The sequence below is a fragment of the Phacochoerus africanus genome, chromosome 8 (assembly GCF_016906955.1).
Source record: "Phacochoerus africanus isolate WHEZ1 chromosome 8, ROS_Pafr_v1, whole genome shotgun sequence".
In the NCBI taxonomy this organism is placed as follows: Eukaryota; Metazoa; Chordata; class Mammalia; order Artiodactyla; family Suidae; genus Phacochoerus; species Phacochoerus africanus.
The window spans coordinates 75,273,520-75,301,101 of record NC_062551.1 but is presented as its reverse complement, the minus strand read 5'-3'; the positions used below and the strand labels follow the sequence as shown (position 1 = coordinate 75,301,101).

The 27,582-nt window shown below is 57.7% G+C and overlaps 2 protein-coding genes across 7 annotated transcripts in view; one reads left to right on the top strand and one right to left on the bottom strand.

Annotated features, from left to right (window-relative positions):
- Positions 1-1,141: 1,141 nt before the first annotated feature.
- MFAP2 (microfibril associated protein 2) lies at positions 1,142-9,272 on the top strand. 2 transcript variants are annotated; one of them, XM_047792446.1, is made up of 10 exons: positions 1,142-1,602; positions 2,027-2,107; positions 4,713-4,790; positions 6,186-6,272; positions 6,433-6,459; positions 6,573-6,659; positions 6,785-6,829; positions 7,634-7,721; positions 7,941-8,014; positions 8,769-9,272. In XM_047792446.1, exons 3-10 carry the CDS (start codon positions 4,754-4,756, stop codon positions 8,870-8,872), a joined length of 549 nt encoding a protein of 182 aa, XP_047648402.1. In that variant the 5' UTR covers positions 1,142-1,602; positions 2,027-2,107; positions 4,713-4,753; the 3' UTR covers positions 8,873-9,272. The 2 variants fall into 2 exon arrangements, with proteins under 2 accessions (XP_047648402.1, XP_047648401.1); XM_047792445.1 differs by having other exon boundaries at positions 1,148-1,602; positions 6,183-6,272.
- Positions 9,273-10,510: 1,238 nt separating this feature from the next.
- Positions 10,511-27,582, bottom strand: part of CROCC (ciliary rootlet coiled-coil, rootletin) — a 54,605-nt gene continuing 37,533 nt past the window's right edge. For 4 of the 5 annotated variants that reach the window (XM_047792078.1, XM_047792076.1, XM_047792077.1 and 1 more), the window contains 12 exons: positions 25,166-25,333; positions 22,858-23,230; positions 18,217-18,386; positions 17,984-18,104; positions 17,543-17,706; positions 15,349-15,564; positions 14,465-14,689; positions 13,877-14,026; positions 13,378-13,578; positions 13,018-13,149; positions 12,140-12,316; positions 10,511-11,102 (listed from right to left, as the gene is read on the bottom strand). In XM_047792078.1, coding sequence (XP_047648034.1) covers positions 11,016-11,102; positions 12,140-12,316; positions 13,018-13,149; positions 13,378-13,578; positions 13,877-14,026; positions 14,465-14,689; positions 15,349-15,564; positions 17,543-17,706; positions 17,984-18,104; positions 18,217-18,386; positions 22,858-23,230; positions 25,166-25,333 — 2,184 coding nt within the window. In that variant the 3' untranslated portion in view covers positions 10,511-11,015. The other variant, XM_047792080.1, reaches the window with a different exon arrangement.

Sequence of the window (27,582 nt, the reverse complement as noted above, 5' to 3'; positions counted from 1 at the left end):
GAGATTCATCCATTTATTTAACAGACCAGCACTGGGGAACAAATGATGCAGCAAACAGGCCCTGCCTAATAGGATTCAGAGTCTAAAGGATAGGCAGCCTAAGGGGGGCAAGGAGATCTGATGGCCAGGCTCTGAATCCAGGGGCATCTTGAGCCAGCTCCCAGCCTGGGCTTCCAGCCTCAGGCCTAGACTCCTCCTGGGACCAGGCAGGGCCGCCCCGGAGGCAAGGACGCTGCAACCCCCACACCCACCCATCTCTTGTAGGAGAATCTGCTGTACATCCATGTATTCATTCCACGAATGTTTTCTAAACAGCTGCTCTGAACCTGGCACTGTGCCTAATGAGCAAAAACTGAGGACGAGCAAAAGCAGACCTTGTCCCTGTCCTCACGCAGCTGACACGCTCAGCCGAGACAGGGGCAGGATTCAAAGGGTCACAGACAGAGGGCAAGAGCTGTAAACAGTAAAGCAGAAAATGCTTAAGAGCACTTACAGGGAGAAAGGGAAGGCTCCTCTGAGGAAGCAAGGGTCTGATCTATAATCTGAAGAAGGAAGACCCACCTCATCAATGTTCCAAGAGGAAGCAACAGCTTGAGCAAAGGCCCTGTGGCAGGTGGAGGAAGGGGCTTAATGAGAAACTGCCAATAGGCAATTGAGGCTGTTGGGAGACCTGGCAGAGGAAATGAGGAGGCAGAGCCAGACTGTGATGAAAGGTAGGGCCTTGAGGGGCTGCAGGTATCACAGGAAAGCAGCTGAAAGGCTTTAAGTGGAAGCCTCCCTGCCTGCCCCTTCCCTGTTTGAGGTGAGTGGGGCGGGCAGGGCCCGTTGGAGAAGGCCTAGATTAGAGGTCTGGCAGAGGCAGGATCCGTGGTGGGAGCCTGATTGGCTGCAGCGGCTGAGGGCAGGGGCGTTAGCCTGGGTAACGCGGGTGGGTGGTGGGGGTGGGGGGATACACTCAGGAATGGAGACACCCTCCAGGGGTTGCGAATTTGGACTTTGATCCTTGTTGAATTTGATGTGCCTTGGAGACATTTGTGGGGCCAGGCCGGGCAGCCCGAAGCCCGTGGGTGTAAAGAAATGCTGGTTATGGAAGCCAGCTGTGGCCGGGAGCTGGCTAAGGAGACTGCGAAGGCACAGCCGGAGGAGGCAGAGGGAAAACCAGGCCAGGGAGGATGTCCTGGAAGCTGGCAGAAGTCGGACAGGAGAGCGAGGCTTACTTCTCCCTGAGTGGCTGCCTCCCTGAGTGGGTGCCGTGCTTTTAGGAGCCTTGGTGTCCTCCTCCGTAAAATGCGGGTAACCGCCCACCTCACCACGTCGACCGCGGGCCCGAGGGGATGAGGACGCGAGGAGAAAGCGCTTTGCGCGGTGTAAAGCGCTGCACAGACGTGAGGCTGGCTCCGCGGGCGCCTCCTCCCCGCGGGCCGCCCCCAGAAGAGGGTTGCAGACCCGAGGGCGCGGCGTGGCGGCCCCGGCGGCGGCGCTCGCGTTAGGACCCAGCGGATCCGGGCTGGAGGGCGGGCGCCGGCCCGTCGGGGGCCCGGAGGGGGGCTCGGAGCGGGCAAAGGGGCGGCTCCGGCGGGCAGACTCGGAGCGGGTGGCCAGGTAGGCGCGGGGCCTGGCGGCCGGACCTGGCGGGGGGCGCTCGGGGGGCCCGGGTCTCGGGCCGGGACGTCGGAGGGACCCCGGGTGTTAGGGGTGCGGGGCTTTGCGCGTCCTAGATCCTGGGGGCGGCAGCGGGGATCCCCGATCCTGGGGCCGTCAGGGCAGATGCTAAGAGGACACTTGGAAAGTTTGGGGTGGTTTCGAGGGGAAGACGGGAAGGGAGGGGAGCCTGAGTTTGGGGGGAGCCAGAGGTGGGGGCGTCGGGGCGGCTTTTGTTCTCCCTGGGAGGTTGGACTGTGCCGGGCGGGGTGGGGGCGCCCGGCGGGAGCGGCGGAGACAGAGACGCGGAGAGACAAAGAGAGATCAGAGACCGGAGGGCGCGAGGGAGCGCGCCCAGCAAGTTTCCGTGGCTGATTGTTCCCAGCTGTGCGGCGGCGCTGCAACATCTGGTTTCCTCCGCCCGGACCCCAGGCCGGCCTCTGGAGCAGGCAGAGCCTCCTGCAAAGTGAGTGAGAGCGCGTGGTGGGGGGGGGGGGCAGGGGGCTCCGAATAGGTCCCGCTAGGCCCCTTCCTTCTCAGGCACAGACGGCGAGGGGCATCCCAGCTGTGGAAGGGGCCAGGGGTGGGAAACAGACCTAGGCAGGTCCTGGCCTCCCCCCACCCAAACCATCCGATCAGTCATCTAGAAGTGATGGGACATGTGGTCCCCTAGGGGGATCCCTGACTCCCACAGAGACCTGCCTCTGTACAGCCCCACCCCTTGTCCTGGGGCCCCTTCCCACCCCCGAAAGCCTGGGCCTGTATGCTGGACCTTCTGGGCAAGAAAAGAGTCCATGCAGGGCTGAGAGGCCTAGGAGGGGCCCTGGGGACAGAGAGGTACCCAACCCCACCCCCAACCAAGCTCTTAAGGCCCCCATTTGGGGCCTTCTTCAGATTGGTGACAGCTCCCACAAGCCTGCTGCCATCAGCCTTGGGGGGCATGGAGGGCACACTGAGGCCTTGCGGGGAGTCACCAAGAAGAAACTTCAGACCTTTCCGTCCCCCTACCAAGGGGAGGCCAAGGGTTTTCCAGATGGGGCTGTGGGAGCCAAATGTCCCCTGCCAGTGGGACAGCTTGAGTCACAGGTTTCATCTCCCCTCCCTGCCCGCCCCCCCACAACTGGGCTTCCTCACCCACCTCCTCTGACTGTAGTACCGGGTTGAGAAAGGAGGTGAGATGCTGAATGTACATGAGCAGGGGTCACAGAAGCCTTGGAATCGGGTGGGAGGAAGGGAAGACGCCTGCATTTCAGCCCCCTTCCTCCCTGTCTCCCTTGATTCCTGGGGGCGGGGTGTAGAACAGCAGTTAGGTCCCAGTTAGCCTTCTGGAAGAACTCCTTTGGTTGTGGCGGGGAGGGGGCCCTCCTGGATGGATGAGCCTCCCAGCGCCCCCAGCAGGAGGCTGACAGTCCTGAGGCTGCCCTTCCCTGAGCTGGGGCTGGACATGAGGACGGAGAGACTCCTCCAAGTCCACGGTGGGGCCAAAGATTGGAGGCTGGACTCAACCCGGAGTTCTTAAACTTCAAGAGCCTGGTGAAAGCTATGGACCCCTGCCCTCTCCCCCAAAAAACTACACTCACACACACACACACACACACACACACACACGTCATACAATGTCAGGGTGTTCAGAACCACTGGGCTGGGTGACATCACCGTCGCCTTCAGGGCTGCCCTTTCTAGGGTCCAGAGTAACCCTCCTCAGACTCCACCCTAAGTGCTTCCGCTGCAGCAAATAGACCTCAGTCTCGTGAGTGTCTGATGAAGTCAGCCAGGTCCTGGGAGGCCGGGAGGCCTGGCAGGAGAGGATCTTCTGGGAGTGGGAGCCCTGCCCAGGCCTGGCTGCCCCGGGGGCCCTCAAGGCCCGTGCACACATGTGGTTTCCTGCTGAGCAGGATGCTCAGGGCCCAGGGGCTAATTGGGAGCAGGCAGTGGGTTTGGCCGGCTGCTATGTCTGGGCTGTGATGTTGGCTGGACAGAGCTGGGGTCCCAAGGATGGACCTGGGGTCAGGGAGCCACATGAGCAGTGCATTAGACACCCGGGGACGTGCTCAACCAGAGGGTGGACGTGGGTGTGGCCAGGATAGCAGGGGCCAGGCTGATAAGGGATTAGCAGTGTCCCTTATGGGGGGTTCCCATTGTGGCTCAGTGGAAACAAACCCAACTAGTATCCATGAGAATGTGGGTTCAAGCCCAGGCCCTGCTCAGTGGGTTAGAGTCCAGCACTGCTGTGAGCTGTGGTATAGGTCGCAGACATGGCTTGGATCCGGCATTGTGGTTGTGGTATAGGTCAGCAGCAGCAGTTCCAATTCGACTCCTAGCTTGGGAACTTCCATATACCGCAGGTGTGGTCCTTAAAAAAAAAAAAAGAAAGAAATGTCCATTTTAGAGTTCTGTGGTAGCTCAGTGTGTTAAAGATGTGGCATTGTCACTGCTGTGGCATGGGTTCGATCCCTGGCCTGGAAATTTTTGCATGCTGTGGGCACACACACAAAAAGGAATGTCTGTTTAGCAAGCAGGGCAGGGTAGGGTCTGTTTGTCAAGATCAACTCTGGAGCCAGGTTGAAGGCGGAGTCTCTTGGGACCTGAACACCTGGTGGGCCATCAGGGACAGATCTCCCTCCAAAGTAATCCCCTCCCTAGGAGTTCCCGTTATGGCTCAGCAGTAATGAACCCAACTAGTATCCACGAGGACGTGGGTTGGATCCCTGGCCTCGCTCAGTGGGTTAAACCATCCAGCGTTGCTGTGAGCTGTGGTGTAGATCACAGAGGCGACGCGGGTCTGGCACTGCTGTGGCTGTGGTGTAGGCCGGCAGCTGCAGCTCCACTTCGACCCTGAGCCTGGGAACTTCCATATGCCTCAAATGCAGCCCTAAAAAGACAAAAAAAATAAAAAGCTCAAATGAGTCCCCTCCCCCCTGGACCCAGACTCCATGGCCTTCTGCCCTCTGTGTGCCTGGCTTCTGTTCCGAGTCCCTCCCCCTCCGGGCTGAATCCAGGGGAGCAGGAGTGGGCTCTGCAGCCTTGGGGGAGTGGCCTGGGGTGCAGCTTGCCCCCTCCTCTTTTTCCAGCTGTCCCCTGACACCAGCCCAGCTCACCTCACTGTGTAGCCATGAGAGCAGCCTCCCTCTTCCTGCTGTTCCTGCCTGGTAAGTGAGTGGCTCTGGGGCCGGAGGGGCTCCCTTTATGCGGGTGGGAGTGAGGTTTGTAGGGGAGGGAGTGGGCAGTAAGCTCTTGTCGTGCCCCTAAGGCCAAAGCTAAGCTCCCTGGCTCCCAGGGCTCCTACCTTCATGGACCACAGCCTGGACTGGCCAACCCCTCCAAAGTCTGGAGGCATCTCCGGACCCCTCCCCTCCCCAGCAGAGGACTGGCAGGATTCTGGAGAGTGGGCCCAGGCCAGGGTCCATACTTTTTTTCTTATGATGTGCAGGAATGGGGGCCCCCATGGCAGAAATTCTGGAGGCTTGGGTCTAGACCCCTTTAGGGCCCACCTAACTTGTACTATCTTGGCCTTGGAGAGGGGTTAGTCAAATGATGAATTCTTAATTGGGATCACAAAGGCCCTGCCAGGTCTAACATGCATTCATTTAACAGATGTTCATGGAGCTCCTACTGTGCACCAGGCACTGGGCTAGGCCCTGGGGCTACAGGGATGAAGCAGGCAGACTAAGCTGTGCCCTCATGGTGTTGCTTTTAGGGAAGGGAGATGTGAGGGACCTTGGATTGTGCTGCATGCTGTGATGCAAATGAACAGGAGGATGAGATGGAGGAAGGGGGGGGAGCCAGGGCCACCTAGCAGAGCTGAAATTTCAGTTGAGACTTGAAGGAGGAGAAACTAATCAGGATCACAGGCCCAGGGAAAGTCAAGTGCAAAGGCCCTGGGGCAGGCAGGAGCACGCTGAGTTCCAGGAGCAGCCAAGAGGCCAGCACAGGGAAGAGGGGTAGGATATGGTCAGTGAGGTGACCCAAGAGAATATTAGGGGTCTTTATGGCCAAGGAGGGCGTTTGGGAGTTCCCTGGTGGCACAGCAGGTTAAAGATCTGGCATTGTCACTGCTGTGGCTCAGGTCACTGCTGTGACGAGGTTTGAACTTCCATATGCTGCAGGCATGGCCCAAAAGAAAAATAAAGGAAGGGAGTTCCCACTGTGGCTCAGTGGTAATGAACTTGACTAATATCCATGAGGATGGGGTTCGATCCTTGGCCTTGCTCAGTGGGTTAAGGATCCGGCATTGCCATGACCTGCAGCACAGGTCACAGATGTGGCTTGGCTCTGGCGTGGCGGTGGCTGTGGCGTAGGCCAGCAGCTACAGCTCTCATTTGACACCTAGTCTGGGAACTTAGCCATATGCCTGAGTGCAGCCCTAAAAAGACAAGAAAAAAAAAGGAAGGAGTTTGCACCCTATGGGTCTAAGTGTCTGTTGAGGATCTCAGTGTCTTACAGGGCTGCCCTGGGGACCTCCACCTGCCCTCCCCAGAAATGCCTCAGGGCTTCTGCTGCCCTTCACGGCCGGGCACCCACTCAGCCTTGCCTCCCCACAGCAGGCCTGCTGGCTCAGGGCCAGTATGACCTGGACCCGCTGCCTCCGTTCCCAGACCACGTCCAGTACACCCACTATAGCGACCAGATCGGTAAGCGCCCTGCCGCCAGGCCTCCTTCAGTCCCACGCTTCCCCGATGTGCACAGCTCAGCCAGGGACGGGGGGAGGTAGGGCCATGGGAACCTCAGGGAGGGGTCCCTAGGGCAGGGGGCTTGCCTGACCCCCCAGTCCACATCCATCTTTCTTTTCAGACAACCCGGACTACTATGATTATCAAGGTAAAAGGCTGGGGGCAGGATAGATGGACAGGCAGCTGGGTGGGGAGTCCCTGCAGAGCTGGGGGGGGGGATGGGAAGGAGGGAGCAGACCCCTTTATCATCTCCTGTCGCAGAGGTGACGCCTCGGCCCCCAGAGGAGCAGTTCCAGTTCCAGTCCCAGCAGCAAGTCCAACAGGAAGTTATCCCAGCCCCCACCTTAGGTAGGCCAAATGCTCCAGCCACCCCTGGGAGTGGGGGGGTCCTGGGCCAGGGCTGGAGAGGGAACCCCACCCTGCCCTGAACATACCCCTCCCAGTAATCTCTGCCTACCTCTCCCCGACACCAGAACCAGGCCATGTTGAGACGGAGCCCACGGAGCCTGGGCCTCTGGGTAAGAGCCTTCCTAACTACTGGAGAGACAGACGTGGCCCCGGAAGTTAGGGTGCAGTGGGGGTGCAGCATTGGGAAGATGCACGACTGGGCCTTTGGCTCTTGCGGGGTGAACGGGGTGAGGAGTTTGCAGATGTGCCCCCTTTAGGCTGGCAACTCCAGCCACCCCCCACCCCCCAGCAGCCCTGGCAAGCCCCTCCCCGCCCCGCCCCGTCCCCTGGGCTTGGCTGGAGGCTAAACTGGCTGCAGCCTCAGGAGGGGCCTTCTGCTCCCAGACACTGGGGAGGGGCTGGAGCTCGCTGGGGGCTTCCTGCCAGCCGGGTGGTGCTGGAGGCAGGCGAGGACGGGGCAGGAAGCCCAGGCCGGCTCAGCGGGCCTGCCCCTGCCAAGAGCCTGAGAGCCAGCCTGTGTGTGAGCGACCCTGTCTCACAGCTCAGGGTCTGCGTGTGCACGGACCGCTTGCAAGGTGGCTGTGGCCTTTTGTGACTCTGTGGGTGTAGATTTGTGTTTGAACTTACATGTGTTTGAATATGTGCTTCTAAGCATGGCTGTGAATGTGTGGATGTATAAATATATTGGATAAAATCGGGCAGCCTCGGAAGGCCCAGCTGTGCTGTGTGTGTGTGTGTGTTGGTGTGTGTGTGCACGTGCTTGTGTGCACACGCACACCTAGGCTCAGCCCGAGGGCACAGGGGTACCTAGGCTCTCAGAGTCAGTCTCCCAGGGGCGAGGGTGGGGGCTGCCCCCCTCCCGCGCCCCCCAAGCCCCCCGCCGCAGCCCCGGTCTGATCCTGCCTGCCACACAGACTGCCGCGAGGAGCAGTACCCGTGTACCCGCCTCTATTCCATACACAAGCCTTGCAAGCAGTGTCTCAACGAGGTCTGCTTCTACAGGTGAGCACAGGCAGGGACTGGGGCGGGGACCATGGGGACGGGGACGACGGCTTCCAGCCAGGGTGGGCGTGCGGGGGAAAGAGTGAATCCCGAAACCGAACTCAACTCGGTTAAGCCCAGGCCTGGGGGCCAGGTCTTGGTTCCAACGTGAGGTCCTTCAGGGCTCCCAGTGGGGCTGATGGGGGTGGGGCTGACACCTCCCCGGCCCTGTCCCCCCAGCCTCCGCCGCGTGTATGTTGTCAACAAGGAGATCTGTGTCCGCACCGTCTGCGCCCACGAGGAGCTCCTGCGAGGTAGGAAGGCCTCCCATCTCTACCCCCTAGCCCGCCCCGCCTCCCCCGAGCCCCACTCACCATCCATCCACGTGTCCACCCATCCGATGTTCATTGTATTCTATTAACAAAAATGTTTTTTCCATCTTCTTAGGGCTGCACCTGTGGCCTATGGAGGGTCCCAGGCTAGGGGTCAAATCAGAGCAGTAGCTGCCAGCCTACGCCACAACCACAGCAACTCGGGATCCAAGCTGAGTCTGTGACCTACACCACAGCTCATGGCAACGCCGGATCCCTGACCCACTGAGTGAGGCCAGGGATCAAACCCACATCCTCATGGATTCTAGTCAGATTCGTTGCCGCTGAGCCACGACAGGAACTCCCACCTGATGTTTATTAAACACATCCTAGCTGGGCTAACTTCCAGGGAATCCTGAGTTCCCCTCCAGGCTGCCTTTTTTTCCCCCTCCGTCTTTTTAGAGCCACACCCACGGCATACAGAAGTTCCCAGGCTAGGGGTCGAATTGGAGCTACAGCTGCCGGCTTATACCACAGCCACAGCAACGCTGGATGCTCAACCCACTAAGCAGGGCTGGGGATCAAATTCCCGTACTCATGGATACTAGTTGGGTTCATTACTGCTGAGCCACAAGGGGAACGCCCCCAGGCTGCTTTTTATCCTCAGAACCTCCCCCATCACCGGGTTGGGATGGGGCAGAGGTTCCCACCCCCAGCCCCACCCTGACCCCTACTCCTTCCTGCCCCTCCCCAACAGCTGACCTATGTCGTGACAAGTTCTCCAAGTGCGGTGTGATGGCCAGCAGTGGCCTGTGCCAGTCTGTGGCGGCCTCCTGCGCCAGGAGCTGCGGGGGCTGCTAGGGTGGAGCTGGCGCCCCAGCCCTGGGCCCTCCGCGGATCTTGGGCCCCCAGGCTCTGCCTGACCTGGTGCTTTCTTCCCCAGCCCCACTCGCCTGTCATTCTGTAAAAAGTTAGAGGACTGTGGCCTTGGGGGTGGCCTCGGGCCCCTCCCCCAGTCTGTGGCCACCCCTGGAGCACAAACAGGGCTCCCCAAGGCCCAGGCCTTGCCCCCAGGCGGGGGACACCCCAGGCCTCTCTATGGGCCCCTCACGTGCCTTCCCCCTCCCCTCCCCCTCCGAGGGCAGTCCCCGCCCCCAGGGTAGGCTATGACCCTCCCCCAGCTGGTCTGCTTGGAGTTCCTACAGCCCCGGGCATAGTCCACCTTTGTTTTATACAAAATTAAAAACAGGTTTTTACAAAAGCTTCAGAGTCCCTTTTTCAGTCAAGAGCCAGAGGAGATGGCCAGGTGCCTCCACGACTGCATGTCCGCACTGAGAGGCTACACGGCCCCTTTGGGAGAAGGGTATGTTCAGGTGGCTTGGGGCCTTGCCTCTTGTCCTTGTCTCAGCCCTGCCTCCTCACCCTCCTGTGACGCTCTGGCCTGCCCAGAAAGACGGGCTGGGACAACTACCCGCGCCCCCTGCCAAGAGTGAGAGTGTGTGTGTGTTGTAGGGAATCATATCAGAGGTAGAAGGTTCGGGAATACAGCTTTCTCACTGGCGGGGCTGCTTGGTGAGTCTGAGTCCCCGCCACCAGAGGAGGGTGCAAGGCAAGATGGGAGGCCGCCCCTGAGGAAGAAAAAGGGGGTCTATCGGGTATAAGGCAGGGGTCAAGGTTAACGGACTCTGCTGTTAAGGGCATGTGGGAGGCGGGAAGGCTGGTGCAGTTCAGAGGGCTGAAACAGGCCTGCCCTTGTAACACCTGCCTCTGAGCAGCATGTGGGGAGCAGGCTCTGCCTGGAGGCTCAGCACACAGCCCTCTTTAACCCTCCAACGAGGCCTGTGTGGCGGGAACAGGTCATATTCCTATCTTACAGACAGGGAAGTGGAGCCTAGAGGCCCCCACCCTGGGGTCCACGGCGGTAAGAGGCAGGGCTGGGGCAGAACTTGACTGCTGGACTCCATGAGATGAGTGGCCTTGCCCCTTGGAAACACTGACCGAGCCCCTCCTGTGTGTACTTCCCCAGAACCATCCTGAGAGGCAGGTTCCCATTTTACAGATGAGCAAACTGAGGTGCTCACAGTTTAAGCAGCTTTGCCCAGGATCACCCAGCAGAGTCAAAGCAAGACCCCACGTCCACTCGCAGGCCTGCACTTGGTTTACCACGCCGTCTGGAAGGCCTGTCACTGTCCAAAGGGAGAGCCCTGTCCCAAGGAGGAGCAGCCAGAGAAAAGGGCAGAAAGCTTCGGCTGGAAAGGCCAGGTCCCGGCCCCAAGCCTGTTAAAATGGGACGGGGCGCCCAGGACCCTGGAGGCCCCTCCGTTGAGGTGCGTAAGTTCCTTCCCTGCAAACACAGGTCTTTCTAAAGCCTCCGCCATCCCTCTGAGGACCCCTCACTAGCGACCCAATCCCTCTGGCCCCCGGCCCCTCCTGTCCCCCCCCCCCCAGTGGAGGAGGTGAGTTAATAATAGTAAAGGGACACATCTGGACATCCGGACGTTTCTTAAAAATGGAGTCTTGTTATAAAAACCGCAACAGTGTGAACAGTTAACATTGTAAAAAGGTATAAAAATACAGGGACTCTGAACTCAGGAATTTCCTAATAAACTCTGAGCTAAGGCAGAGATATCTGGGAAGCCAGAGGAGGGCCTGGGTCCTTGGCCCTGCCCGAGGCCGGGACACCCCTCCTCTTCCCACGAGCCTGCACGCCAGGGTCGGCCCGAGACAGCGGGGTCTCCCCACCCGCTGGCTTTGGCTCGGGGAGGATCTCACAGGATCCGCGGGGGCTCATCCTGGGGGGAGGGGCTGGACTGACGTGGGGCCCACAAAGGACAGGGGGCTCTACGGAGGCTGGGAGGCCGCTGCTGGGTCTGGCCTGGTCCTGGGGTCCCCCCTTCCCCCAGCACCACCTCACCGGCTCCTCCTCACCCCGGGCTCTGGATGGACTGTGCCGAGGGAGCCCTGGGCCCTGGGGCTGCTCTCTACGACGCTGCCATGGGGGTGCTCACTTCTCTGGGGGGCCGGAGGAGAGGGAGAAGGAAGCTGAGCCCCTTCGAAGCTCCTGCTGCAACTGTCCCTTCAGGGTGGACACCTGGAGAAGAGAGAGGAGGTAGCGCCAGCCCAGAACACCAGGCTGGTTTTGGAGAAGCGGAGTGACTGATGGTAGGACCCTCAGCTATAGTTGGGACTCCAGAAGAGACCCGGTTCTGCCTGTTTCAGGAAAACCCAGGTCTCATTAAGAGCCGGTGTAGGAGTTCCCATTGTGGCACAGCAGTAACGAACTCAACTAGTATCTATGAGGATGGGGGTTTGATCCCTGTCCTCGCTCAGTTTAGTTAAGGATCCGGCGTTGCCGTGAGCTGTGGTGTAGGTCGCAGATGAGGCTCGGATCCTGTGTTGCTGTGGGTGTGGTGTAGGCCAGCAGCTGCAGCTCCAATTCCACCTCTAGCCTGGGAACCTCCATCTGCTGCATGTACGGCCCTAAAAACAAACAAAAAAGAGAGCCAGGGTACTTCCTACCCTTCTCATTTTGCTCTGTGGAGCAGTTGGGTGTCTCTGGACTGCATGGCATCTCTTTGGGAGCCACCCATCCCCACTCTGCCAGGATAGGCCTGACGCTAGCCTGACTCCAGAGGTGGACCTGTGACCCAGGCCTCGGCAATCAGAGCAGCCTTGCCCGGGGGCCATGATCAGGGCAGAGGTGGTCTCCAGGGGGCCTGCAATCTCAGCTGGCCAATGAGGATCGTCCTTGGGACGGTTGGGCCCTCAAGAAAAAGCGCCCCTCTCTCCCCTGGGACCTTGGGTTGCTAGCACAACCTGAGGCTGGAGCTGCAGAGAGCACCTCTGTCACCCAAGGAGATGGCCTTCTTGGGCATGAAGTCATGGCCAGGGGACCAAGTTCCAATGACACCACTTGGGCTTCTGTCCAGCCACGGCTGGTACCAGCGTAGATCCACCCGGACCATTTCAGTGATGGGTGCCATGGACCGCTTGCACCCAAGAGGTTACCATCGGCCCTCTCCCTGCCCTCCTCCTCCCCTCCCACTTCCTCCTTCTGCCCACCCTCCTTCTCCCGCAGCTCTACGCTCCCATCCCAGGGAAGGGCCAGAGCCCACCAGGACTGAGTACCTGCTCCTCCAGCCCGCGCACCCTCTGCCGGTGGGCCCGCTCCCGCGCCTCCAGGGTGCGTTCCGTCTGCACCTGGGCACTGCGCAGGCGCTCCACTTCCTGCTGCAGCTCCAGCTGCTGCTCGTCTGCCTCCAGCCGGGCTGGGCTGTGGTTCTGCTCCAGTGCCACCACCTGGGCCTGCGGGAGGGGCTGCCTGTCAGGCCTCTGGGCCCATGTGTGCGCACACATGCATGTGTGTGAAGGGGCGTCAGGCGCCTGCCTCCCTGGGGGAGGAGCCTAAGGGCCCCTTGGGGCAATGCAGGGGCTGCAGAAGAGGTTCTTGTTTGCTGCCCACCCTCCAGCCCTCCCGGCCTGCAAATCTTGGATCAGGGTACCTAGTGACCCCACTCAAGCACGCATGCATGCGCGTGCACTCACACACACACACACACACATTCAAGCACAAATACAAACCGATATAGATACGGTCATAAAAGCAAGCATATAAATACTTGTGTTCACACAGATGCCTGCATATGTACAAAAGCCCAATACTTTTACATACAGCTATACGCATGGAGACATCTGTACGCAAAGATACCTGTATATATTTATATCCCTAACACTTAGCTATGCCACTTCCGTGCACAAGTCATGCTACACACCCAAGGAAACTCTTACGTACACGCACAACTCTCCACGTCCACAACAAACACGAGGGCACAGGGCCTGTGCTGACAGGTCTTTGGCATCTCTTTTCTCTCCACTCTGGGGAGGACCCCTCCCTCTGGAACCTGGCTCTGGGCACCCCCTCCAAGGGTCTGGGCTGGTAGGTTGCAGGGGTGGGGCTGGGTTAGGGAGGGAGAGGGTATCCAGGGCTGGGTGGGCAAGGGCTAGACCTCCAGCAGCTGGATCTGCCTCTGGGCCTCAGCCAGCTCCAGCTCGGCCCCCGTGAGCGTGCGGTCCAGGCGGCCCTTCTCTGCACTCAGCCGCACCGTGTCCTCGTGACTGCGCAGCTTTTCCCGTTCCACCTGCGCGGGAGAGCAGGAGGGGATCAGGGTGCCCAGGGAAGGAGGGAGGTCCTGGGGAAAGGAGGAGGCTCAGAGAGGGGTGATGGGTTAGAGGTAGCAGGGCCAGGGTAGGAGGGGCGGGCCCGAGGGCCCCCGACCCCTGACCCCCGACCCTAAGGACACACAGCTGGGACCAACCATGGCCAGGACTCAGAGGAAGCGAAGAACAGGCCCAGAGGCACAGCCCACCTTGTCCAGTGTCCTCTTGAGGGCCACCCGGTCCTTCTCCAGCCGCAGGGCTGACCGCTCCACCTCCCGCTTCTCAGCCTCCAGCTGAGCCAGGGTGCGCTGCAGGCTGTCCAGACGCTCCTGCAGCAGCCGCCGCTCATCCTGCAGCTTCTGGACTGTGTGCAGGGCCGCAGCCTCACCTTCTTGCCGTTGCCGCAGCACCTGCAGCAGAAGCCAGCGAGCCCCTAATCCCTCTGGGCCGCAGGGTGTGTACCTGATGCTTAGGGTTGATGATGCTGGCCTGCTGTGCCCACTTGCTGGGCAAGGCAATTATGAGGCCCACATTGGGGCACTGTCACCAGAGGCCAGACAGTTCTCTCTGGGCCCGTTTCTCCATCTGTATAATGGGGATATGGATGAATGAACCAGGCTTCCTCACAGAAAGCTGGGCCTAGGTCTGGGGTAAAGTGGGGGTGGGGGGGAAGGTCCTGGGGATGGAAGGGCCCCCCACGGCCCTCACCTCCTGCAGCTGTTGTAGCTGGCCCTCAGCCTCTGCCCGCTGCAGCTCCACGTCCGCCAGCTCGCCTCGCAAAGTCTGCACCTGCTCACCCAGGGAGCTGCTCTGCTTCCGTGCCTCGGATGAGGCCTGCCGTGCGGCCTCCAGCCGTTCCTGGGGAACAAAGGCTGATGGTGCCAGGCTGGGAGCCCCGAGGCAAAGGGGCTGCCCTCTATTCTGGACCTCTGAGCCAGGTTCACAGCCCATCAAACAGGTAGTCATCTCACCTGGAGAGTGAGCCTGACAGCAGGCCTGACCCATAGCCTGCACACCAACCTACACAAGGTGGGGAGCCCTCAGACCCCAACTCTTCCCCACAAGCCTGCCCCTGGGTCCCTCAGCCTGTCCTAGGAGGCCTGGGCCCACTCCCCCTAGAGCCTCCTCTCATTAGCTGATGCTGTTATTGGGACCACCCCTCCCTCAAAGTCAGCTCTCACTGACTGCTGGCTTCACAGCCCCCTGTTCGCTGGGCTAGTCTGCCAGGGCCTCCAAGCCTGCCTTGTGGCCTCTCTCACTGGGCCCACCCGCAGTCAGATCCTGGAACCCCCATACTTGGAGCACTTGGCGGTCATGTTCACAGGCAGTCAGGGTCTTCTGTAGATGTGTGTTCTTATCCTGGGTGCTGGTGAGGCTGGCGTTGCTCTGGGTCAGAGCCTCTGTCAGGCTCTGCACCTTGTCCCGCAGGGCCCCTTCGCTCTCTTCCACCCTGGCCAGGGCCCCACTCAGCCGCTCCACCGTCAGCTGCAGAGTCCCCGCCTTCACCTCGCTGTCTGCCACCTGCTGGAACAGACAGGACGGTCTAGTGGCTCTGCTCCAGCTGTGCCAGGCGTGCTTAACCTAAGCCCCTGCCCCCTCTCTCTAGGCCGTTATCACTGAACCTGTTGTTCCCATGTGCTCAGACTGGCTCAGCCAATTGCAGCCTGGGCCCTGACACACTGCCAGTTAACTACCCTCACCCAGAGTGCCATCACCCTTGTTGTCTCAGACCCCATGTTCTTCCCCCACCCCCCCTCATTCCCCTCTTGCCCGCTATGGAGGAGAAAAGGTAACCAACACAGCACTGACATTTCCTGTGTTGACTTAGGTGGGTGACAATATAAGCCTAGAATTACTGAACATTCCAGTTAGAGCTGAGCTTCCTGGCGGCCAAGGCAAAGAGGGAAATGAGTAAAATCTATGTCTCTAACTTGTCCTATACATGCCTCCTTTGAAGGCAAATTCTATCATCAAACAATCCTAAATTCCACTTTCGGCTCTGCCTCTTATTAGCTGTGTGAGCTCAGGCAATGACGTCTCTGTGAGCCTCCATCTGTCCATCTGCAAATTGGGGTGATGATACTTGCCTCGTAGGGTTATCAGGAGGATCACATGCCCTCATAATGCCCTCGGCAAAGGGTGTGCAGAAGAGGAGCCTGCAGTTGGGGGAGGGGACCCACCTGCCTCTGCAGGGAGTCCACCCGCTCCTGGAGGGCCTGGGCCTGGGCCTCCCGGTCACTCAGGCCCAGGCGACTGCGCTGCAGCTCCCCCTCGAGCGAGCGCCGCTGCAGCTCCAGCTTGATGCTGCGGCTCTCGGAGGCGTCTAGCACCTCCTTCAGACGCCGCTTGTCGCTCTCCAGCTTTGCCTCGTTGGCCTTCATCTTGCTGACCTTCTCCTATGGATGCAGGGGAGGGCCCAGCCTCAGTAGTGCAGCCCACCCCACGCCTCCCACCTCCCTTGGGACCCTTAGGAGACAGTGGGGAGCAGCCTCAAAGGGGCTGGTCCAGCCACTGGCTGTGTGACTCACGGCTGGCCCCCGACCCTCCAGGGGTCCCATCTCCCCATATGTTCACAAGATGACTGGAGGGACCCAGAGCCCTTTCCATTTTGCCCAAGTCTAAAAGACTGTGACCCAGGACCATCCCTTCCTCCCTGCTCTCGGGCTCTACCCCATCTGTATGGTGGGGGGACGGGCTTGGCCCGGGGCTTCCCCAACTTGGGTGTTGACAGAGCCCTGGGGGTCGGGGGATTGTCAAAATGCAGATTCCAGGGCTACCTGGCTCTGCCGCGATGCTCTCCAGAGGCAGGCCCAGAGCTGCCTGTGGGACCTGGGCTGAGTGGGACAGGAACCCTGGGCCCCACTGGGTTGTAGGGGGTGATTACCCCCCACTCCTTTTACAAGGAAACTTAGGGACTGAGGACAGGGCAGGGGGACAGGCTGGAGTCCTCCTCCCATAACCATCCTAGGGACGGTGTGGGGTAGGAGCGTTACTACCACAGCCTCCCAGGCCTGGCCCCTCTTCCACGCTGCTCAGAGTCCGAGCCCTGCCATGTCTGGGCTCAGCAGCCCCACTCTGGCTCCTGCCCAGCTTTGTTCCTGGCCTCCTCCCGCGGCCCCTGCGGCTGGGCCCAAGGCCAGAGCTGGAGCCGCAGACACAACAATCTAGCTCGAGCTCGGCCTGGAGCCAGAGGCGAGGGGGTGGGCTGTGAGCAGTTGTGGAGGGCCAGGGGAGGGAAGGCCAGGGGAGGGAAGGCCAGGGGAGGGGGGGGTGGCCTCTGGCTGCAAGAAGTGCTCAAGGCTTCAGCAACCTGGATCGTCACCACCAGGGCCTGTATTTCCTGCCCCAGACACACACGCACACAGATGCCCCCCAAACACATAGAACTCCCAGAACACCACGGATGTGGCTGTACATAACAGGTTCCCTGAGCACCAGCCACGTGTTCAAAGTGCATGCGCAGGAGTTTCCATCACGGCTCAGCGGAAACGAATCTGACTAGGATCCATGAGGATGCAGGTTTGATACCTGGCGCTGCTCAATGAGTTAAGGATCTGGTGTTGCCACAGGCTGTGGCATAGGTCACAGACATGGCTTGGATCTGGTGCTGCTGTGGCCGTGGCATAGGCCCACGGCTACAGCTCCAATTTGACTCCTAGCCCGGGAACTTCCATATGCCACAGGGGTGACCATTAAAAAAAAAAAAAAAAAGTTCCTGGGCCAGGGATCAAGGGGTCATACCCAAGCCACCACAGCAACCTGAGCCACTGCAGTGACAACACTGGATCCTTAGCCCACTAAGCCACTGGGGAATTCCAGGTGGTGCCCCCTTTTACCGATGACGAAGAGGAGAATCACAGCAGGGCATGGACTTGAATCTAGATCCTTAGATCTTGAGCTTAATGATTTCAATATGGAACAAGATGATGAAATCTGAACATGCTTTTTTTTTGGGGGGGGGGGAGGTCTTTTTGCCATTTCTTGGGCCGCTCCCGCGGCATATGGAGGTTCCCAGGCTAGGGGTCGAATCCGAGCTGTAGCCACCGGCCTACCCCAGAGCCACAGCAACATGGGATCCAAGCTGCGTCTGCGACCTACACCATAGCTCATGGCAATGCTGGATCCTTAACCCACTGAGCAAGGCCAGGGATTGAACCCACAACCTCATGGTTCCTAGTCAGATTCATTAACCACTGAGCCACGACAGGAACTCCCTGAATGTGCTTTTGAAGAAAGTCACAGGCCAGTCACTTCGGTGGATGATGGGAGACCAGGCACACAGAATAGAGACACACACGGCCAATCTTAGAGACATCCATCCAGGCACATGTGGAACCCGCCACCCTCTCCCGCTGGCCCTCAGCTCCTGCCTACCTGGCTGGCCCGGAGCTCGCTCTCCGTGGCCTGCAGGCTCCTCTCCAGGGCGGCCACCTGGTTCAGTGCGGCCCGGCGCTCCCGCTCACTGCGCCGCGTGCTCTCCTCCTGCTGCACCAGCTTGGCCTGGACCCCGCTCAGCCGTCCATCCACGCTGCGCCGGGCTGCGGCCCCCACCCAGCGCCGTCAGGCCTGGCCAGGCGCAGCCCCGAGACCTGAACCAGGCCTGCCCTCCACCCACCACAGGGCCTGTCTCTGAGCCCTGGAAGGTACATGGCGTGGGGATGGACCAGGGAGGGTCCCCCAGAGAAGACAGCCCCCAACTCAGGCCACGGTGGCCAGGACAGAGACACAGAGGCTGCTCAGGCCAATCCACAGCCTCCCACCTCAGCTGCTGAGAGCACAAGAGAGCATAGCAAGGACCCAGGGTGTCGGGCTCACCTTCCTCACTCTCGGCCACAGCCTTCTGCAGCTGCCTGGCCCGTGAGGCTGTGCTGTCCCTCTCGGCCTCCATCTCAGCCAGCTGGCGACTCAGGGTACTCGTCTGGGCCCGGAGTTCATCCTGCAACCCCAGTGATGGGGTGGGGGGAAGACCCCTGCTCTGATGACCTGCAGCCCCTTACAGGGCCCTCGGCCACCGGGTTCCCTCTGCGGCCACTGACACTCCCCCTCACCCGTTCTCTCTGGGCACTTCGCAGCTCCTGCAGAAACTCCCGGAGGGCACCCCGCACTGCTTCTGGGTCTAGGTCTGGAGATGCTGGGGAGGTGGCAGGTCCTGGGGATGGTGGCTCCGACCCAGGGCTGTGTTCCAAGGGGCTGGGGCTGCTGAGCCCTTCCCCACTTCCTAGAGGAGAAGACATGGTCAGCAACACGGGAGCCCCGGCCTCTCCTGCCTGACTGGTGCCCGCAGGCTCCTAATGTATCTCGCCCAGCCCTGCTGTGCCCAGCGGTCCACAGAAAGATCCCCTCACCCTCTTCCTTAACCCTTCACTGCCCCCCATCAGCCCTCAGAATCAAACCAAACCTCTCTGACATCACCTGTTGCCCACCCCAGCATCTCCCTTTACAAGCTGGTCACTTCATAACACCTATAGTTCCCATATTCTAGAATATTCCCTCTTACAAAGGCACTGGGGGAGTTCCCATCATGGCACAGCAGAAATGAATTTGACTAGCATCCATGGGGATGCAGGTTCAATCCCAGGCCTCGCTCAGTGGGTTAAGGATCTGGCAGTGCCGTGAGCTGTGGTGTAGGTTTAAGACGTGGCTTGGATCTGGAGTTACTATGGCTGTGGTGTAGGTGGGCAGCTACAGCTCCAATTCAACCCCTAGCCTGGGAACCTCCATATGCTGTGGGTGCGCCCCCCCCCCAAATAAAAACCAAAGGCACTGGGGCCTTTGGACAGGCTGTTCTCATCCCCTCCACCATGGCTTCTTTCTGCCTGGCCCCTTCCTTTAGGCTTAAATGGAAAGATCACTCCCCAGAGGCCTCCCTGACCCTAGGCTGGAATGAGCTCATCCCACCCTTGAGGGGGTCCCCTGTCTGCCTCCTCACCCAGACTACAGGTGCCATGAGGGCTGCATCCAGGACCTGATCCAAGGGTGGCCACTCCATCCCCTCAACACTGCCCTGAACTGAGCGCTGACTTTGTGCCAGGTGCTGGACCCAGGCTGCCCTACATCACCTCACTGCATCCTCACAGGAATTCCCCAGAGGTAAGGACCAATCTTTCCCCTTCACAGGCTGGGCTGACTCAAAACAGTTAAGTGACTTGCTTAGTCTCAAAGCTGGGAAGACGCAGAGCTGGGACCTGAGGCCAGGTGCCTCTATTTACCAGCAGAAAAAACGTGAACTCTGCTTTGAAGATGATTGGCAATGACAAGAGGGCAGGGTGGACAGAGATAGGGCGGCACCTGGAGGTCAACATGGGAACTGCAGGATAGGAGGTCAGCCTGCCCTTAGCTATCTTCCTGCCTCTGCCAACGTGACATCCAAACTACCCCACAGCTCCATCAGCACCCAAAGGACCCAGAGCCTCCATCCCCTCAGAGTAAAGCCAAAATCCTTGTAATGGCCTGAAAGGACTTGCTGAGCGGGTCCTGTGTCCCATGGCCTCCCCTCCTACACCTCTCCACCTCGCTCACTATACACTCCTGCCACTCTGGAGTCCTTGCTGTTCACAGGACCAAGGGACTGCCACTCAGACCTTGCCACTTGCCTTTGCCTTCATTCTCTTCTCCATCCTTCCCTTACCCACCACTCCCTCAGTAAGGTTCTCTCTGTCTCCCCTCCAAACACCCTAGCCCACGCCTTGGCCTTATCTTCAAAAAATGTATTGGGATAAGACACATATAACAAAATGTGCCTTTCTGACCACCTTTGAACACATAATTTAGCAGCAGTAATTACATTCACGCTGTTATATACCACCACTCTCTGGGGGTTTTGTTTTTTTGCTGCATCCAAGGCATGAGGGAGGACCCAGGCCGGGGATCGAACCCACACCACAGCTGTAACCAGAGCCATAGCAATGACAACACCGGATCCTTAACCCGCTGGGCCATGAGGGAACTCCGACCACTCTCTGCTTCTAAATCTTTTCCATCACCTCTACTATGGGTTGAATTTTATCTCCTCAAAACTCACATGTCGAAGTCCTAACTGCCATGTCTCAGAATGTGACCTCATTTGGAAATAGGGTGGTTACAGACGTCATTAGTTAAGACAAGGTCATACTGGAAGAGGGTGCACCCCAATCCAATATGACTGGTGTCCTTATAAAAAGGGGAAATATGGAGTTCCTATTATGGCTCAGCAGTAACTAACCTGACTAGGATCCATGAGGATACAGGTTTGATCCCTGGCCCCACTCAGTGGGTTAAGAACCCAGCGCTACCGTGAGCTGTAGCGTAGGTCACCAATGAGGATTGGATCTGGGTGGCTATGGTTCTAGCTGCAGCTCCCATTCGACCCCTGGCCTGGGAACTTCCATATGCTGCAGGTGTGGCCCCAAAAAGACCAAAAAAGGGGGGGGTGGGAATTTGGACACACATTCAAGGAGAACTCTGTGTGAAGACGGGTGATGCTGCCATAAATCAAGGATCTACCAGAATCTAGAAAGCCTGGAACGAATTCTTCTCTGATACCTTCAGAGGAAGCATGGCCCTGCCGACACCCTAACCTTGGACTTCCAGCCTCCAAGACAGTGAGACATAAACTTCTATTGTCAGAGTTCCTGTCGTGGCACAGTAGAAACGAATCCCACTAGGAACTATGAGGTGGCGGGTTCGATCCCCGGCCCCGCTCAGTGGTTTAAGGATTCGGTGCTGCCATGAGCTGTGGTGTAGGTTGCAGACGTAGCTCGGATCTGACATTACTATGGCTGTGGTGTAGACCGGCAGCTGTAGCTCTGATTGGACCCCTAGGCTGGGAACCTCCAGATGCCATGGGTGCGGCCCTAAAAAGCAAAAAAGAAAAAAAAAATTCTGTTGTCTAAGCCACTCAGATTGTGGTACTTTTCTACAGCAGCCCTAGCAGATGAACACAATCACAAACTCTGTAACCAGTAAGCATACTCCTAATTCTTCCATCCCCACACCTTCTGGTAACCTCTAATCTCTTTCCATCTCCATGAATGTCACTTCTAGATTTTTTTTTTTTTTTTTAACAGCTGCACGCACCTATGACATACGAAGTTCCCAGGCTAGGAGTCAAATCAGAGCTACAGCTGCAGGAATAGGCCACAGCCACCGCAGCACAGGATCTGCGTCACATCTGGGACTTACACCATAGCCACGGCAACACTGGATCCTTAACCCACTGAGAAAGGCCAGGGATCAAACCCGCATCCTCATGGATACTGGTCAAGTTCTTAACTCACTGAGCCACAAGAGGAACTCTGAATACATTCTATCTTTAATTTATATATCACATTCATTGTCTGCTATTCCAAAGCCTAGACCATAAGCTCCATAAAAGCAGAAACACCTGTCAGTTTTGTTTACTGCCCCATCCCTACTACTTAAACTGTATCTGGTAGATAGCATATGCTTAATACATACAGTAACTGACTGACTAATGTGATCCTGGGGCTAAATCTCTGGATTTGAAGAGACAACAACCCAATATCTCATAGTGAATTTCCCACAGTTCTAAGATTCTGCAGATTCTATTTCAGGCCCAGGAATCAAGGTGAGATTGGGGTCAGGCTGAGACAAGATGAAGGCTCCTTCTTAAAAGGCTGCTTGCACCTGCTGAAGCATAATGCTGATTTTCCCACCGTCATCCACAGGGCCTCAGCAGCAGGTGGGGGTGGGAGGATCTCTTCTGAGGAAGTTTCTGGAAGGGGGGAGGTGCTGAGTGTCTGTCTGGGGGAGACATGGGGTCATAGGCCTGGTATGGAGGGGTGTGGAACCAGCGACGGGAGAATGAAGAGGATGAAGGGCTGATGGAGAGAGGGCAGGCATCAGTTACAGAGGTTGGAGACTCAAAGACTCAGAGGAGTTAAGGGCATTAAGAAGCGACATCCGGAGTTTCTGTCGTGGCTCAGTGTTACCGAATCTGACTAGGAACCATGAAGTTGCGGGTTGGATCCTGGCCTAGCTCAGTGGGTTAAGGATCCAGCGTTGCGGTGAACTGTGGTGTAGGTCGCAGATACGGCTGGGATCCCAAGTTACAGGTCCGATTAGACCCCTAGCCTGGGAACCTCCATATGCCGCGGATGAAGCCCTAGAAAAGACAAAAAAAAAAAAAAAAAAAAGAAGCGGCATCCTCGACTCCCTTTAAAAAGAAGCAATCTGGAGTTCCCGTCGTGGCGCAGTGGTTAACGAATCCGACTAGGAACCACGCGGTTGCGGGTTCGGTCCCTGCCCTTGCTCAGTGGGTTAAAGATCTGGCGTTGCCGTGAGCTGTGGTGTAGGTTGCAGACGCGGCTCGGATCCCGCGTTGCTGTGGCTCTGGCGTAGGCTGGCAGCTACAGCTCCGATTCGACCCCTAGCCTGGGAACCTCCATATGCCGCGGGAGCGGCCCAAAGAAATAGCAAAAATAAACAAATTAAATAAATAAATAAAATAAAAAGAAGCAATCTAGGGTGTGCGGATCGACCTCAGCGAGGGGGCGTGGCCTAGTGGGGGCCAGAAAGGGTCGCAGGGGGCGTGGCCCAGGCAGGCGGGTCTCGATAAGGAGACAGGGAGGCGCTGAAGGGGCGGGGTCTGAGACTGGTCATCAAAGGCGGGGCAGGTCCGCCAAGGGCGGCCTCTTAGGCGGCACCGAACTAGACCCGGTGACCCTCCCCCTCCCTGCGCGCTCACTCACCTCCCGCAGGCGCACTCTGGATGGGGGAGCCCGGGGCGGGCCGGGGGCCCGGGCTGGGCACCCCGCCAAGGCCCAGGCCCCGGCGCAAGGCAGAGCGCAGGCCGCCCAGCTGGGCCTCGGCCGCGCGCCGCTGCGTCTCCACGCGGGCCAGCTCGGCCTCCAGGCCTTGCGCCCGGCCGTCAGCCGCACTCAGTCTCAGCCCCAGCTCCGCAGCCTCAGCCCGAGCAGCCTCCAACTTCTGTTCCAGGCTGCGGGCGTGGTCCAGCTGCTGCTTCTGGGCTCCGCGTGCCTCCTCCAGGGAGCCCAGCAGGCCTCGTTCGCGGGTCCGGAACTCGCCCTCTTGCTCCTGCAGCTTCCGCTGGGCTCCCTGGAGCTGGGGAGGGGGCAAGGCCAGGAGGTGGGTATCATCAAAGCCGCCCCCCAAACCAAAACCCAGCCTCCTAGGCCCAGCCTGGAGCCCAGGGGCCCACAAATGGCATGCATGACACCTGTTCCATTGGTGGTCTCCACCCATGCAGGGCGTGCAGGAACATCATGCATGGGAACACTCATGGGAGTGTAGCAGGAAACTATTAGAATTTGTTTATCTCTTCCTTCTGTATATATGACTTGCAGTGTAAACTAACAGCTAAGGCTTATAAAGATAGCACTAAGTACTTTCCTTGCCAAGAATCAACTCTGATTGATGACTGGTGATTCTACTATGAATCACCTTTATTTTAGAGATGAGGAAACGGAGACCTGGGGCAGTTATGTAACTTGCCAAAGGCCACAGAGCTAGTAAACTGAGAGCTCGGTTTCAAAGCAGGGCACCCTGGCTCCAGAGCCTGTTCCCTGAACCACTAGACCACACTACCTTTTCAGTGCATGTAATTTATCAATTTAAAAAAAAAGGGGAGTGGGATTTCCCACCGTGGTGCAGTGCCTTTAGGAATCTGACTGCAGGATTTCCTGTTGCGGCTCAGCGGTAACGAACCCAACTAGTATCCATGAGGACTCAGGTTTGATCCCTGGTCCCTCTCAGTGGGTTAAGGATCTGGCGTCGCCATGAGCTGCAGGGTAGGTCACAGACACAGCTCGGATCTGGCATGGCTGTGGCTATGGCCAGCAACTGCAAGCTCTGATTTGATCCCTGGCCTGGGAACTTCCATATGCCCTAAAAAGCAAAACAAACAAAACAAAACAACTCACTGCAGCAGCTCTCACTGCAGCAGCTCTGGCTGCTGCAGAGGCAGGGGTTAGATCCCTGGCCTGGAGCAGTGGGTTAAAGGATCCCGTATTGCCACAGCTGCCACACAGGTCGCAGATGCAGCTGAGATTCAATTCCTGGCCCAGGAATTTCCATATGCCAGGAGCTCCCATATGCTATAAAAATAAATCAATCAATCACAATGAGGGGAGGCACTAAAAAATTATTTACTAGAGTTCCCATCATGGCACAGCAGAAATGAATCTGACTAAAAACCATGAGGTTGCAGGTTCGATCCCTGGCCTTGCTCAGTGGGTTAAGGATCTGGCGTTGCTGTGAGCTGTGGTGTAGATTGCAGACGAGGCTCAGATCTGGCACTGCTATGGCTGTGGCGGAGGCTGGCAGCTACAGCTCTGATTCAACCCCTAGCCTGGGAACCTCCAGATGCCACGGGTGCGGCCCTAAAGGGCAGAAAAATAAAAATGAAAAAATAAAAAGTTAGTTACTGATGAAGCGCATGATGGCCGCACACATACCCCTCTGGTTCAGAGAATAAGTGGACCTCTCGTGGTTATTAGGTTCACTGGGAACCATCTAGGGAGCACCCCCTGGATGCCAAGACCTGCACCAAGGCCTGGTATACACCCACTGCTGTGCCATCCCCCAGCCCATGAATGCTCTAAAGCAGAGAGACTGAGTGACTTAGTCCAGGCCACACAGCAGATTCACTACCAGAAAAGGCAGCGTGGAAAGAGTGCAGGCTTTGGAGTCAGACAGGCCTGGGTGTCTGGGTGACCTTGATTAGACTCTGGGCCTCAGTGTCTGGTTCTCTCTGTAAACTGGGACTAAGCATACCTACCTCCTGAGGCTGCTGGCAGAATCAAACAAGGTTCTATCTATAAGGCTCCCCCTGCCCCTGCGACACAGTTTCTGTAACTATTACTGTTATTATACCTGGGCAAGAAGCTCAAGGATCGAGGACAGGGACAGGACTCAGGGAACGATCTCAGAATGACTCTGGCACTGGAATCCCCCTGCTTCCATCGGAGAAGGCGAGGGGCAGCATGACAGCCTCTGAGGACCCTCTTCCTCCAGGCAGTCTGCCTGAGGTCTAGTTACCTCCTGCCGCACAGCCTCCAGGCTGGCCTCTCCCTTCAGCAGCTTCTGTCGGAGGCCCAGGGCCTCCCGTCTGCCCTCCTTTTCTGCCCGCTCGCCAAGGGCCAGGCGGCCCTGCAGCTCCACCAGTTCTCTTCCCAGCCTGGTGTTCTCGCTGTCCAGCATCTTCATCTGTGAGACAGAGGGGGCACAGGTAGGACCGAGGACCCATTCTCAGCACCCACAGCCTCTCCTAGCCCAGGGTGTGGGTGAGTGCCCACAGGTTCCAGCAACAGCCTGTCTGGCTCTGCCCCTATACCCTGCCCAGTCCAGACCTGGCACAGAGGGAACTCAAGACCCATGGTTCTAGGAACACATACACTGAATGCCACCTCAATCCACTGGGAAGCCTGATAACTCCACTGACCTTGAGCCATGCCAGGCATCCGGGCACCAGTGACCTCCGTGTACCATCTAATCATAATTACCTACCATAAAGAGTGGGGGTAGGGAGTGCAGAATCCCTAGGAGTTCTGCAGGACAGGAACTCTGGATCATCTTTCACCTCTGCAATGACGCCTAATGTTTATGGAATGCTTGCCATGTGTCCAGCCGTGTTCGAAGCACTTCACTCATATTAATTCATTAGTTTGGGGTAGGTACTAACATTACCCCTATTTAACAGACAAGAAAACTAAAGCTCAGGAGTTTCCTGGTGGCTCAGTGGGTTAAGGACCTGGCATTGTCACTACTGTGGCTCAGGTCATTGCTGTGGCATGGGTTTGATCTTTGACCTGGGAACTTCCACATGCCACAGGCACAGTACCCCCCAACCCAAAAATAAGATAAAATAGAGGGGAAAAAAAAAAACACCCTGAAACTCAGAGATGTGAAGTGACTCACCCAAGTCACACAGCCCCCTAAGCAACAGACTGGGATCTGGTCTCAAACAAGTGGAATCAAAAGTATGTTCTAGGAGTTCCCATCATGCCCTAGTGGAAACGAATCTGACTAGTATGCATGAGGCTGCAGGTGTGATCCTTGGTCCCGCTCAGTAGGTTAAGGATCCGGTGGTGCCGTGAGCTGTGGTGTAGGTTGCAGATGCAGCTGGGATCTGGCATTGCTGTGGCTGTGGTGTAGGCTACAGCTCCAATTGGACTCCTGGACTGGGAACCTCCATATACCATGGGTATGACCCTAAAAAGATTAAAAAAAAAAAAAAAAAGGTATGTTCTAGGCCCTTTTTCACCGGAGCAGGTGGGGGTGAGGCCTACCAATCCCCCAGAGCTGTAGTCAAGGGAACAGGAAAACATGCTATGACAGCAAAATGCCCAGCAAGAGCCTGGCACACAAATGTGAGTTCCTTTCGGGAATTCTGTGGTTTCCCAGGACCTCAACCCGACAGGAGCGCGCCTGGGTAGAAGGATCCGCCAGTGGGAGGTGGAAGGAATTGGTTATTCCAGCTGTGAAGTCTCTGGGGAGGCAGGGCCTGGATGCCAAAGGGAGCTGTTTCCTGTCCGGTCGGGCTTCTAGACTGGGAAAGCCTGAGCCCTCAGTGGCCAGGGCAGTGCCTAGGATACAGCAGGCACTTGTTAAATGCTCGCTGTTGTTAATGGGCTTGAAGACCATCTAGCTTAGGGCTCAGCAAACTGCAGGCTGAAATCCTGCAGGCCAAATCCCACCAGTCATCTGCTTCTGTAAGGGCCTGAGCTGAGAGTGGTTTTTACACTTTTAAATAGATGAAAATGGTTCATTTTAATTTTTTTTTTCTTTTCTAGCTGACCCTGCAGCATATGGAAGTGCTTGGGCCAGGACTCAAGTCTGAGCCGGAGCTGCGACCTACGCCACAGCTGCAGCAACACTGGATCCTTAACCCACTGAGCCAGGCCAGGGATTGAACCCATGCCGCCACAGAGACAAGCCAGATCATTAAACCCACTGTACCACAGTGGGGACTCCAAAAATGGCTCATTTTTAAATGGTTGAAAGAAAAGCAAAAGAAGAACAATATTTTTGACACAGGAAAAGTATATAAAGTTCAAATTTCAGTGTCTGTAAGCAAAGTCTTTTTTTTGGGGGGGGGGGTCTTTTTTGTCTTTTTGGGGCCGTACCCACGGCATGTGGAGATTCCCAGGCTAGGGGTCTAATCAGAGCTGTAGCCGCTGGCTTACACCACAGCTGCAGCAATGCCAGATCCAAGTCAAGTCTGCAACCTACACCACAGCTCGTGGCAACGCCGGATCCTTAACCCACTGATCAAGGCCAGGGATCAAACCCGCAACCTCGTGGTTCCTAGTCAGATTCATTTCCACTGTGCCAGGAGGGGAACTCCCTCTAAGCAAAGTCTTAATGGAACACAGTCCACTCCCTAGGTACCTGCCAGGCCTGCTATCTCACCACGATGGCTGAGTTGAGTGGTTGCAACAGAGACTAAGGCCCAT